The sequence below is a fragment of the Heterostelium album genome (assembly GCF_000004825.1).
Source record: "Heterostelium album PN500 unplaced genomic scaffold PPL_scaffold6, whole genome shotgun sequence".
NCBI lineage: Eukaryota > Evosea > Eumycetozoa > Acytosteliales > Acytosteliaceae > Heterostelium > Heterostelium album.
This window is the reverse complement of record NW_008805068.1, coordinates 201,145-215,154: the sequence shown is the minus strand read 5'-3', so window position 1 is coordinate 215,154 and position 14,010 is coordinate 201,145. Positions and strand designations below refer to the sequence as shown.

General features: G+C 31.1%; 7 protein-coding genes across 7 annotated transcripts; 3 read left to right on the top strand and 4 right to left on the bottom strand.

Moving 5' to 3' along the window:
- Positions 1-176: 176 nt before the first annotated feature.
- On the bottom strand, positions 177-1,957 carry PPL_06657 (uncharacterized protein; the record flags this gene model as incomplete). The annotated part of the gene is made up of 5 exons (XM_020577511.1): positions 177-443; positions 551-863; positions 976-1,183; positions 1,306-1,357; positions 1,922-1,957. 5 exons carry the CDS (start codon positions 1,955-1,957, stop codon positions 177-179), a joined length of 876 nt encoding a protein of 291 aa, XP_020431959.1.
- Positions 1,958-2,910: 953 nt separating this feature from the next.
- slob1 (FVYE domain-containing protein) lies at positions 2,911-5,751 on the bottom strand (the record flags this gene model as incomplete). Its single annotated transcript, XM_020577510.1, has 6 exons — positions 2,911-3,038; positions 3,122-4,004; positions 4,092-4,444; positions 4,549-4,693; positions 4,770-4,877; positions 5,737-5,751. 6 exons carry the CDS (start codon positions 5,749-5,751, stop codon positions 2,911-2,913), a joined length of 1,632 nt encoding a protein of 543 aa, XP_020431958.1.
- A 566-nt stretch (positions 5,752-6,317) lies between these two features.
- On the top strand, positions 6,318-9,868 carry PPL_06655 (peptidase C19 family protein; the record flags this gene model as incomplete). The annotated part of the gene is made up of 4 exons (XM_020577509.1): positions 6,318-6,321; positions 6,440-6,666; positions 6,765-7,180; positions 7,255-9,868. The coding sequence occupies 4 exons, from the start codon at positions 6,318-6,320 to the stop codon at positions 9,866-9,868; spliced, it is 3,261 nt and encodes a 1,086-aa protein (XP_020431957.1).
- Positions 9,869-10,016: 148 nt separating this feature from the next.
- PPL_06654 (uncharacterized protein) lies at positions 10,017-10,306 on the bottom strand (the record flags this gene model as incomplete). The annotated part of the gene is made up of 2 exons (XM_020577508.1): positions 10,017-10,204; positions 10,294-10,306. 2 exons carry the CDS (start codon positions 10,304-10,306, stop codon positions 10,017-10,019), a joined length of 201 nt encoding a protein of 66 aa, XP_020431956.1.
- Positions 10,307-11,235: 929 nt separating this feature from the next.
- On the top strand, positions 11,236-11,612 carry PPL_06653 (uncharacterized protein; the record flags this gene model as incomplete). Its single annotated transcript, XM_020577507.1, has 3 exons — positions 11,236-11,248; positions 11,320-11,506; positions 11,600-11,612. 3 exons carry the CDS (start codon positions 11,236-11,238, stop codon positions 11,610-11,612), a joined length of 213 nt encoding a protein of 70 aa, XP_020431955.1.
- A 177-nt stretch (positions 11,613-11,789) lies between these two features.
- Positions 11,790-11,936, bottom strand: PPL_06652 (uncharacterized protein; the record flags this gene model as incomplete). Its single annotated transcript, XM_020577506.1, has 1 exon — positions 11,790-11,936. One exon carries the CDS (start codon positions 11,934-11,936, stop codon positions 11,790-11,792), a length of 147 nt encoding a protein of 48 aa, XP_020431954.1.
- Positions 11,937-12,241: 305 nt separating this feature from the next.
- Positions 12,242-13,880, top strand: PPL_06651 (kelch repeat-containing protein; the record flags this gene model as incomplete). Its single annotated transcript, XM_020577505.1, has 2 exons — positions 12,242-12,847; positions 12,873-13,880. The coding sequence occupies 2 exons, from the start codon at positions 12,242-12,244 to the stop codon at positions 13,878-13,880; spliced, it is 1,614 nt and encodes a 537-aa protein (XP_020431953.1).
- Positions 13,881-14,010: the final 130 nt, after the last annotated feature.

Here is a 14,010-nt window from a genome sequence, read left to right as displayed (position 1 = left end):
CTTCTTTGGCACCCTCCTTACACAGTCCAAAGTCGACTAGACACAGATTGCCATCGAGATCCATCAGCAGGTTCTCAAGCTTGAGGTCGCGGTAGATCACTCCGTGCTCATGGAGAAATCCAATGGCCAGCATGATCTGGCAGATATAGAATCGAGCGGTGTCCTCTGAGAAGGTTTCACGCTCGTTGATGTGATAGAAGAGTTCGCCACCCCCGATATAATCGAGAACCATACACAGACTGTCCTGTGTCTGGAACGAGTACTTCAGACCGACGATGAACGGATGGTAGTACTTCTTCAGCAGCTTCCTCTCTGTAAAAGTATGTTGAACCGCATTCAAATCCAAACATTTCTCTTTCTTCACCACTTTCATTGCGTACAGCCGGCCAGTGTCGATCTTTCGCACCAGATTGACGTGTCCAAATCCACCTTTTCCAATCATTCTTAAAACCATGAAATCATCCAGTGTTACCTTATTCTAAAGGGGTTTGATCAAATAACTATTAATAACTGATGTTTTGTTTGTTTTGTTTTGTTTGGTTAAATTTACATTTGAATTGGTAAAACTTAGTTTTAGATGTAGTGAACAGTTGGTTTGTCCAACGGTAAGAGGGAACCATTGATCGATAAACTGTGTTTGAAACATTGAGAATGGGATGGAGAGACGACCAACAAGTTTACCAGAATGTTGATAATTAAAAATGAAATTAGATCTTGGTAAACTGTTTCTATCGATTGACATTGGATCGTCTGTATTATCATTTTCATTACCATTATTACTGTTGTTGTTACTGTTACTGTTGTTATTTACACTTGTTTGCCATATTGATAATAATAACTCTGATGAAGGTGATATAACATCACTGTTGATTAATATGAATGAAATGAACAAATGAATCAATTAGTAATGATTATGAATGACGACGATGATGATCTGATCAAATCAGATCTCAACATATTATTATCAACACTTACAATGTATAACCTTCATTCCATTCGATATGATCTGTATTTTTGTTTATGGTGAGAGTTGTAGTTTGAATGGTTTGTTTCTCCAATGATGCTAAACAATATATTTTAATAGATTCCTCATTGGTTTTCAATCCTTTCAGACTTTTCAATGAGAAGAATAGCTGTGCTGGATGTTCCAATAATGTCGATGACCATTCTACTTTTGGTTTACCTAAAATTTAATGATCATCTATTAATATTGAAGACTATGATGGTGGTGGTGATGATGATGATGATGATGACAATGACAATATCTACTACATACCTATTGATCTCTGATATATAGAATTTAACATTTAGAAACTGAACTTAATTGAACTGAGCTGAAATGCAATGAAATGAAATACTTTTTAAAAATAAAAAAAAATTGATTGATACACTACACTAATCTATATTATAATAATCTACAATAATATACTAAACTATAAAAAAACTTTTTTCAGAATAGTAGTAAAAAGTAATTTGAAACAAAAAAAATGAATGAAAAAAAGATGATAAATATTAATATTAATATTAATTTACAATAACAACAACAACAACAACAAATAAAATAAATAAATAAATAAATAGAAAGCAACTAAATTAAATAAAAACTTAAAAGATAAAGAATTATTTAGTGTTAATCAAAGTTAACTTTCACCCCGTTGTGCTTTTAAAACTAAGAACGGGGTCATGGAATAAAATAAAAAAAAATACTGATTTTCAAAAAAAATAAAAAAAAAACTTTTTAAAATTAAAATTTGATGGTTTAAAAGAAAGAAACTCTGAAGTGTTCTGATAAACAACAATTTACTTGTTGAAGAAAAAAACTAATTTGAATTCATATTCATTTTCATTTATTGATTCTCTTTGTTTGATTTAATTTTAGACTATCTTAGCTAATACAAAAGTTAGTCATAAAGTAAATTACATAAATAATCAACGTTGATTCAATTGCTAAATTCATACATAATATTATGATACATTTTTTTATTCCAAAAAGAGTTTTTACGGTTTGAAATTGTTGTTGTTTATTTTATTTATTGTTATTTGTTTGTTGTTTATTTGTTGGTGGTGTGATCACAAAACTAAAGAATTGTGTTCAGAGAGTAGTAGGTGGTCGTAAAATACCTGTATCATGAAGGTGAAATCGAAACTTCGATTGGGAGAAGGATTTATAAGCGAAATAGAAGGTACCCTCAGAAAAGGTGCTTCAGATAAAATTCTAGAGGGTACCAAGTATGCAGACAAGAAAGTGTATAAGAAGAAAAGAACCTTTCGTAAGAGTGTCACAAGCAAGGAGAAGGGGCTGCCAGGACTAGGGATCTGGCGCAGATATGGTGGTACTATGGAACAAGTGATTGCTCAAATCCAAGAAGACCTGTTGGGTGATCACCTAGAAGCAGACAGGAACAATATACTGAGATACTCGAAGATGCATACATTCATTCACTCAACTACTACGTTTAGAATGCGTGATGCTTGCTTGTGGCGTGTATTTATCCATTTCTGTGAGTGGCGTGTGATACAATATGTTTGGTGTTAATATGGTACCAAGATTCGATCGAGAAGAGCTTTGAATGACACTCATATCTTCCATGGGTTCGCTAGAGCAAACTACATACTGGCAATGGATAACTGTTCCATCCACAATGCAACTTAGTTGAAGTGCTCAATCTTGGACCTAGCGAGAAAGAACATACAGGTATTTTACAACCGCCTACATTTGGACTTCTTTGGTTTTTTCGATCACACCAAGGTGACCAAACAATACAATAAAAATAAATAAATCTTTTTTTTTGTAAAACAAGAAGATTAAGATATCTATAATTTTTAGCTATATAGTATTCCATAATAAACTGTTGAATTTATTGATTGGTAAACTAAAAAAAGTGTATAATGTATATTTGTTTATATCTTCTATCTCTTTTTCTTGATTCCACTCGATTTTGATGGTGATGCCTGTGGAGCTTTCTTTAGATTCTTAAAGTTGTTAGGGTTACGGATAGAATCCAAAAGTGCGTTTCTACCTTCTTGTTTTGGTAGATCTAAAAATTGATTGAACAAATGATTAAATAAAATGAAAAGTTAAGTTTTGGGATTCATTTATAAATGATAATTATCAACTTACCTTTGGCTGCTTTGGGTGGTGGAGGTGGAGGTGGTGGTGCAGCTCCACCCGATAGTGCTGGTGGAGGTGGTGGCGCTGGTGCAGCTGTACTTGTCTTTAGTTGATTCAAATCGGTCGATGACGATAGTTTGTTTGCTGATTTCAAGAGATTGGTTGACGATGTCGATGCCTTTGGTGGGAGTGTCGAGAACGATGGCTGTGGTGGTGCAGTGCTTGTGGTGGAGTAGGTCGAGGTGCCACTACTGGAGTGCGACGACGATGGAGTGTCGCCAAACATCGATGCCGACGATGCCTGCTTCTTCATTACACCTGGTCCTCTTGGCGAGACCGCCGGTTGCTCGACGCGATTGCAATAGTCCTTGACGAACGCCAACTGCGATTTCTTCAGCTTGCCGTCGGTTGCCGAACTATCTTCGATCTTGACCTGATTGAAGTACGGATGTTTCACCAGATCTTCGAGTGAAACATTGGTGCGATTGGCATCGACAAATATGAATTTCAGTAGTTCCATCACGTTGTCGGGAATGACCGATGCGAAATTACCGATTGGTATCTCTGCTAGTGGAACACCAACGATACACTCAAACATGACATGACCGAAACAAATCACCTCGGCATTCTCCTTGCCGTTGATATACTCATAGTAATATGGCTTGAGACCGAGCAAGCTATTCTCAACGTCTGTGAGATAGCAAGTGTCGTCTTTGAAAAGAACATTACCAGAGTGTAGATGTGTAAAAGCAATACCCCGCTGCTTCAAATATATCAGTGCATCCAACAATTGTCTACCGTATCTAGGCATCAATTTAACTGTCACTCCAGTGGAATATGATTTCTTTAAACTATGTGTATATTTTGAATCGTAAACATTTGATGGTTTTGCCTATTATACATAATTAGATAAGATATATTATAAGTATATATATTCCACAAGTTAAACAATAACAACAAAGTTTAAAAGAGCACTTACTTTATAAATAATATCTTTTAAACTTCCTTTTGAACAATATTTCTTGAATAGAAATACTTTATCGTTGGAACCAGCTATCTCTACAGAAGATACTGGATAGATGTATTTGTGTTTCAAAGCTAGTACTGTCTTTATGAATTTTTGTTTGTGCTTCTCCGAGTTCATTGGCCATGGACATGTAGTTCCAGGTGTTGTAACAGTGATAAGATACTCATCACCAGAACCAGTGTGTTTCGATAGGATATATGATTTGCGTAGTCCATTCTTTGTATTACCAATATCATTCAGTGGCTTTGAATATTCATAGTTTGAGGATGATCTCAATTGTAATTGTGCAACAATTGCATCGGTATCTTTAAAATTGAATCGAATCGAATGTTGAATCAAATTAGTTGTTAGTCAATAATGCACATTTTGATCAAAATGAAAAGTAAAATAACAAAACAAAACAACATACCAAAGAATTGTCTCTTTTGTTCAAAGAATGAATGACATGATTTACAAAGTCTCTGTTGTCCACTGTATCCAAATTCAGCTGGTAAAACAGAGTAGAAATTTGAACATGGATCACAAAAGATTGATCCACATTTTCTACAATGATGCTAAAATACAAAAAATAAAGAAAAGTTAACTAAAAATGTATGATAATAATAATAATATAAAACACAATTGACTTACTCTTCTTCTAATTAAAGTGAATGGTGACTTGCAACTGGTGCATTCCAATGCACTTTGATCTGGTTTCCATTCTGGTTTCTCTACTGATGGTGATGATGATGATGATTCCTAAGATGTTTTAAAAATAGATGATAAACAAAGTTAGTTCGCAGTAGTTCATTGAATGTGTGTGTTTTTGTGTCTTTTCAAAAAAAAATAATAAAAAATAATAAAAAATTCAAAAAATATCTTAATATTATCTATAATCTGACTATTATTATAAATATGATGTTTTTTCGAGGGAGATCTTACCATTTCTAAGAATATGACCTGTTTAAATTGTAAAACAACTTCTGTAATATAATTATTTCTATTTTTTACTTTAACTTTGACTTTTTTAGTTACTTTTTAAAATCTCCTTTCAAATGTTTAATAAATACTAGTATTATTTATAATAAAAAGATTGAATGATTGATTGATTGATTAATTACTCTTGATTGATTATGTAAACAAATAATATTTTAAAGTTGTTATTTTTTATAAATTTAATATATAATATATAATGTGTAATATGTTTGTTTATAAAATAGAAATAGAACTAATCACAATTACAAAAACTGTTCATCTATTTAGTTAATCTTTCCTTAATATATATATTTAAAGATAGACAAGACAAGACTGTGTGTATTCTATTAAGAGTGTGTTGTGAGTGTGTGTTTGTTATGCAATTAAATTAACAACAACAACAATTGTATTTGAATGTGAATGAATGAAAAGAAATGAAATGAAATGAATGTGATATTTTTAAATTATTTTATTTTTTAAAAATTAATTTAAAAAAAAAAAACTCTGCCTTTTTAAATCTATCAACAAATTTAGTTGTGTGTGTTTGTTTGTTTGATTTATTTTTATTTTATTGGAGTTTCATGATGATAAACAACAAACAAATGGGGTTTTCATTTCTTCAACAAACACACAGATTTAATACTATTTTTTGTGACATTTTTTAATTTTTCGATGGAAAAATTTTGTTGTTGAATAACATTGGAGACTTTTTCTGTTTTTTTTTTAAAAAACACCCCAATCAATCAATGGCGATACCTTTCGGTCTTTCTCATTTGATCAAAATTATAATCAAACCATTAAAACCTGGTACCAGTTAAAAACCAAATAAACAAGATATTTATATTTAAACTTGCATTGTAAAACAAAAAATATCAAAAAAAATAAAATCAAGAACTAAATTTGAATGTCTAAGTTTAAATTATATAGAACATCATTATTGTTATAAATAAAAATACACATATAAATAATAATCTTTTTTTTCTTTTTTTTTTTTTCTTTTTTAGGTGAATAATTAATATTTTAAATGAAAATTTGTTGATCATAATGAGTTTTTTTTTTTTTTTTTGAATGAATAATTAATATTTTAATTGTTTTTTTTTATTTTATTTTAATACTATTTATTATTATTTTTTTATCATATTTTTATCATTTTTATATAAATATATAGTAAGAACAACACTTGAAGTTGACAACTATTATTAAATTAATTTCTTAATAAATAATATGGGTATGAATTTGATAATATTTATTAATTTCTTGAAATAATATATTGAACTAACGTCTTGATACTATTGTTGTTGAACTACTATATGTATATATTATATCTTCACTTTAAAATTAAATAGGAAAAGGAAAAGATAAAAAGAAAAAGTTAAAGAAACAAGCAGCACATCCACTTGTTCAACAACAATCGAAAAAGAAACAAAGTGAAGGAGGAAATCATCATTCATCATCTGGTAATTCATCAAGTGGCAGTGGCAGTGGAAACAAAAAAGATCAAATCACCGTTGAAATAGATGAAAGAGGAAATACAATAACTCTTAAAATAATTGATGGAAATTATTATTGTACTGTTTGTATCAATCAGTTACCATTTATTTATTTGCTACAAACAACTAACTAACTAACATTGCATCATTATTAAAAATCATATAATAACAATCTATTTAGAGTTGTCTAAGTGAATTGCAGCTGAGTGCAAAGAAGAGCACTGGTAACTCGGTGAGTGGCAAACCATTGGAATGTTCGGTGTGTAAGGTTGCACAATGGGCAGTGGCAGCGGAGCGTGCAAAAGAACACGCGGAAATCGCTAGAGCTGCGTCAAAGAAGGAGATCAGCAGTGGCATCAAAGGATTGCAGAATCTCGGTAATACATGCTTCTTCAACTCGATCATGCAGAATCTCACTCATATCAATGCACTAAGAGACGTACTCTTAGTGCCACCCGGTACTTCTAGCATCAGTAACAACCCGGTGAAATCAAACGGACCACTCACCGTTGAAATGCATCACTTCTTCACAAAGATGTATAAATTAAACTCACCTTATATCTCTCCACATTCACTCTTTACTGAAATATGTAAAAAGTAAGTTGTTTTCCGTTTTGTTTTGTTTTGTTTTCTTTTCATTTAAACAATGACTAATGATAATCTATTAAAAGAGCACCTAGATTCCTTGGATTTAGACAACAGGATGCACATGAATTGTTGATACATTTGTTGGATGGTTTGATATCGGAGGAGCAGGAAGCTACAAAGAATAAGCGTGATCCGACCTACATTGATAAGATATTTGGTGGACGGTTGATAAGTATTATCACTTGTTTCCACTGTGGATACGTATCGAAAACACATGAACCGTTCTTGGATCTTTCGTTACCGCTACCCTATGCAGCTATCAATATTCAAGAGATAAAGAGAAAGGCATTGGCAAATAGTAGTAGTCATTCCAGTGGAAATCGTTCCGGTAGTGGTGGAAGTAAGAGTAGTGGCGGTGGTGGCAAGGTTGTTAAACCAAGTTTTGCAGATCTTGGTCTGCAATCGGATGATGAAGACGACGAACAAGAAGAGGTCGAAGAAAAGAAATCGAATTCTGCACCAAGAACACTGTCAAAGTCACAACTCAAGAAGCAGAGAAGAAAGGAGGGTAAGGAAATGGAGTTGGCAGCATACCAATCGTTGTCAGATGAGCCAGTCGGTGCTGACATTGAACCATTACTCTCTGACAAGCCAGAAGCGGTTACAGCCACAACAAATGGTATTGAAATCGAGACAATCATCTCATCGAATGTCAACAATGATGATAGTTCAAAGACAGATGCAGAAGGATATGAAGTTATCAATTCACCAAATGGCGCATCGCTATCTGTGTTAGATCCACTTCCACAGGATGAGAGCAGCATCACCACCGATGAAAAGTTGGAGATGTCAACACCACCTGCGTTGGAGCCAATCATCGAGTCAACTGCTACTGGCGTTATAGGAGTTGTCTACGACTCTGTTAATTCAGATGTCGAAGGCGAGACAGAAGAAGAAAAGAGTAATGATAAGCCAGACAATTTGAATGATTCTACATCTGGATTCATACATTTGAATAATAGTGTAGAGAGTACAACAACAACAGCTAAAGATACTTCTTACCATACAGAACAACAGTTGTCTAGTTACAATGTCATTGATGACTACGAGAGTAAAGCATCGCCTGTCTCATCGGCATTGTCATCGGTCGAGTCAACAGCAGAGTCGGCATCGGCTACTTCAATTATTAAGGATTTCGAGAAGATCGATATCTCATCATCAACTACATCGTCACCATCTATTACAGGAGCAACAACAACAACAGATGACAATAGTACTAAGAAGGACAGTGACAAAGATGTAAAGGATGAACCAACAGATCTAAGAAAGAACCTACCTATTGAAGCCAAGATGATGGATAATCTTTTGGCTTGTCTCATGCAATTCACAAATCCCGAAAAATTGGAGGGAGAAAATGGTTTCATTTGTCCACACTGTAAAAAGTTGGCAAATGGTCAAATCGAAGAAGAAGATGACATTATCATTACAGATGACAATGTTAGCATAATTAATAATGACGAGAAATCAACAATAACAACAACAGCAACAGCAACAGATATAATAACAACAGAAACAGCAACATCAACAGCAGAATCAACTGAAATAGAATCAACCAACAGTAATGATAGTAAATTAGAAGAAAAAGAAGAAAAAGAAAAAGAACAAGAAAAAGAATTAGAAAAAGAAAAAGAAAAAGAATTAGAAAAAGAAAAAGAACAACTACCACAATCACCACCTGAACAACAACAACAGCAACAACAAACACAATCAAAGAAAAAGAAAAAGAATAAAAATAATAGTAATAATCAAAATAGTAATAGTAATAATAATAATAGTAAGAAGAAAAAAGAAGAAGAAGAAGTTATCATTAGAAGAAATGCAAGTAAACAATATCTACTTGCAAATACACCACCTTATTTGACGATTCAATTGAAGAGATTCATGCAGACATCGAGAAATGGATTCCAAAAGGATGGTAAGCGTATCTCTTATCCATTGGTGTTGGATTTGACAGCGTTCACCGATCAGTCGTCTGCTTCGACCAGCAGAGAGTCACATCGCTATCGATTGAATGGTGTTGTCGAGCACATGGGAGGAATGGGTGGTGGTCACTACGTTGCACACATCTACGACGACACTACCGGTCAGTGGTACTACGTATCCGATAGCACCTCACGTCTAAGCTCACTGGAGCAAGTCATGTCAAACGAAGCCTACGTTTTATTCTACAAGAAATTAGATCATTTCGAATCATCACCTTCTTCACCAACTACAACAACAACAACAACAACAAACATAAGTAGTAATAGTATTAATAATAATAGTAATAATGAAAAAGTTAATGATATTGTAAATGAAGATGAAGTGGAGGTGGAAGAAGGTATAACAGAAGTAATAATAACAGAAAATGGTAATAACTCTGAAATAGAGATTGAATTAATAACCAATTCAACTAGTACAGATATGATGACATCGGATAAAAGTAATAGTATTGATGAAGATGTAGAAACGATTGAATTGTCATCTGTGTCGTCTTCATCAACTATCAATGTTGAGGAGATAATTATTTACGATGAAAAGCTTGAACTAGAAAAAGAACAACAAAAACAACAACAACAACATTTGACTTCAACTAACAGTGACACTGAAATCAATAACACACTTGAAATAGTTTATGATGAAACTTCATTTAAATAAATACTGGGAAGAAAATATTATATCTAAGCAAATTTTATGAAACAATAATTATTTTTAAATTTGTATTAATACAATTATACATTTATTTTTTGACCAAATCTATTGGTAGTTAACGTGGTTTGTTTACAATGATTATTGATAATTTGATTTACAATACAGTGGCACCAATTTTGATTCCCAAAATACCCAAGACAGTAGCAAGTATATTCAAATCAACAAGTGATTGATTTGAGTTGGATGATTGGCCAGTCAAAGTGTTGTTACTGTTGTTCAACATTATTTCATTCATTGTTGTTTGATTGGCTTGGACTGATGATCCGAGTTTAGTAATTGAAGCTAAAGTATTATAATATTATTAGTTAGATATAATAATAAAATAGATTAATAATATGTTGTATTAGTGTTTATTACGGTGAATTACATACCAATTAAAGTCATTTTTAGATAGTTTTGATTGTAAGTATATAGTATATTTTATAATTTACTTTGATTTGATGTTGAAACTTAAAGACCAAAACCATGTATTTATAGTTTCTTAATTATATCATTTAGCATGATCAGATGAACGGTAAAATCTTGTAGAATCTAGAATCTAGATCATCAAAGTATTCTCGGGTGTCAAGATATGTTGGTTATAAAATGAATGTTTCGATTCCCATATCCAACAAATTTCAAACCAATCATTTCAGTTAATGGCCTAGTATTTAAGTTACTTTTGATTTTGAAAAAATATTGGGTATAAACAATCTGATTTATATTTTGATATAACTCTGATAATAATATTTGTATAACTGATAAAGATAAGAGTAAATTAAAAAAAAATGTGCACTGATAAAGAAAAAGTACACTGACTGATTGAAATGTTATTTAATACAAAAATAGAGTGGGTTATAAAAATTTCCTTTTTTAAAAATAATTGTCATCATTTTGAGTTGGTTGAGTAATTTTTTGTGTGAGTGTTGTGTGTTGATGTATCACTGTGTCTTTCAATCACAATGTTATATATCATTGTCTATTGAAATCTGATCAATACCTTTGATCATATCTGAAATATCTTATTACCGATATATTAAAATCATATTAAATCAGACTATCTAATTTCAAAAAAAAAAAGTTATAATATAACCTGGGAATAATGAAATTAAATCTCTTTTTAAAAAAATATGATCTACAATCTATTGATAAAAATTATTTGAAAGTACTGGTTTTTTAAATACATCGCAAAATAAACGGAATTTATTTAATTAAAATAAAAAATTAAAATTTGTTCTTGTCCAAATACTATAAATAGAAATCTTTTCTCTATTTTAATCTAATATAAATAAATAAATATATTTTAATTCTATAATCTAAAATAAAAATCTAAAATGACTTTAATTGGTATGGAAATAAATAATTCTTATATTTTTAGAATAATATTATATTAATTTTTATATTTTTTTATCAAATAGCATCAATCACAAAACTCGGTTCATCAGTTCAATCAAACCAAACTTACAAGAATGAATTGATGGTATCTGGAATCAATGGAAACGGTTCCATTGGACAATCATCTAATGCAACAGAATCACTTATCAATTTGAACATTCTCGCCAATGTCTTAGGTATCTTGGGTATTAAAGTTTGTGCTTCTGTATTGTAAATCAAAAATACTATGATATTAAAATTTCCAATAGATTTGCTAAAAAAAATAAACAAATGTATTATTTTATTTCAATATTTTTTTTAAAGGTTTAAGCTATAAATAGTTGCTATGATTTCAGTTTGAAAATTTCCATACAAAACAAATGGATGATGAGATAATCTTCTTTCTTTTTATTTGATATCATACACTTATACAGTGATTTCATCTACTGTTTATGGAATTCTACCGATTATTTGCTTGATGAATGTTATAAACCTGACATTAGGTTTAGAAATTTTATGTGATACCATTTCTAAAGGAATTATATTGATTAACCGATTTTTGAGTAAGAGAGTAATCCATACTAAGAGCAGATAATAATTTCAATGACGGGGGAAATATAGCAATGGCTCCGTGGAAAGAGTTTGGAAGATATAGATTCATCAAACTATTTGGAAAGACGGTGGTAGCGATTAAATCTTTGTTCTAATTATCGGACTCCAAACTAATAGGAATTAAATAGAATAGAATCGATTCTATTCTATTTATAATAGTAGTTATTGAATAAGAAATAAACAAAGTTGATATTTTATGATTTTTTTTAAAATTGATTTTTATTTTTTATTTTTTTTTACTTATTAACCCCTCATCACCAAATATTAATATTTCTATATCAAGAGATGATATTGCAACGTTGTTCACAACATCAGAGAACAAATGAATTTATTTGCTATGTTTGCAATAAGTTTATGTGTTCAAGATGTACAACCATTCACAATAACAAACATCCAGATCATGTGAATCAATATGATCATATCGATGATATCAGACAATCTTTAAATACTTTATATTTATCTATTTTAGATTTTGTTAATAGTGACAATAATATTAAAGATAATAGTAGTGGTAATAACGTCAATGATATTAGTATTAAAGATGATAGGAACATAAATAATAATAATAATGATATGCCAGTGGAGAGTAAAATCAATTTCACAATCAATTCGATATGGGAATCATTAAGATCGTCAACATCAGTATATGATTCATTAACAACAGCTGAGAATGAAATCAAACAATACTTTGAACAAATACATACTTTTCTAATCAACGAAGAACATAGATTAAAGAAACCGATCATCAACCAAAAAGATGCAATCATTGATCAAATCGATAATAATATCAATCATTTGAAACATTTAATCAATATGATAAATATAAATAATAATATCGAACATGCCTGTGGTAATGGTAATGATAATGATGTCGACAACACCGACACACCTGTTAAAATACCAGATATAACCGATCTCTATTCAACAACAACCATTATGAATTCAATAGCATTCATCATTGTTATTATATGATATCATTTTGAAGTATAACATTCAATTCCGACCAGCAACATCATCGTTATCAACACATACACCAGCATCCTACGAGCTATCAATCAAACGACCCGATTTTGAACAATTGAAACTAACACTCGAACAATCAATTCAACTTGAAAGAATTGAATCATCAACATCGACAACAGAGAATGAAAATATCACACAATACATCTTTTCAACACACCATAAGAATGGAGCTACACTTATCAACTTACAAAACAATTCAATAGAACAATTCGAGATTGATTATTCTTTCCATAGAACATCAATTGTTTCTGTTGGCGAAGATATCTATACATTCGGCGGATATGACAATCAAACAAAATGGATGAAATTCTCAATGAAATCAAAGTCAGTAGCACTTATTGGTGAAATGGAAGGAATCGATGGTGGATTTTCAATATCAGCATGTTATGATGGTCGCGATCATATCTACTTGCTGAATGCTAGAAAGAAAAACATTAACCGATTCAATATCTACACAATGAAGTTTGAACGGTATAGAACATTACCTGAAGACTATTCTATTCAACGTTCATCAATGATTTTCCAAGGCTCATTGTATTCATACGATTTAAACAAGATGTTACAAATCAATTTGGTCAATAAAGAGATGACACACCATCTTCTCGATATCATTGCACATTCTGCATGCAATGATAATAAAGGAAATTTCTACATTTCCTATCATCCCAAGAGGCAAGGTCAGAATCACGGTGTCCAACGATTCGTCAAGTACAATATCGAATCAAAAGAAATGATCGATTTGAACGCTATTCCTGCCAGATACAATTTGATGTATCATAGAGAATCACCAACCTCTAGTTTTATCTATTCAATCACTGGTATCGAACATGGTAATTTCAAATATTCTATCGAGAGGAACCAATATGAACCATTTTTTCAACATGATAAATTCAAAAGAAATTTTTGTCCATCTACACCTATTTCAATTAAAAACGACGACTACGACGACGACGACGACGACGTTGACTAATAATCTTTTTGGAAAATTGTAGAATAAATAATGTAAACTACAATTGTTTAATTATTTAGATAGATAAGAAAAGTTAAGTATAGAAAGATTAAAACAAAAAAGTTAAAAATTTGAAATAATACAATTTTTT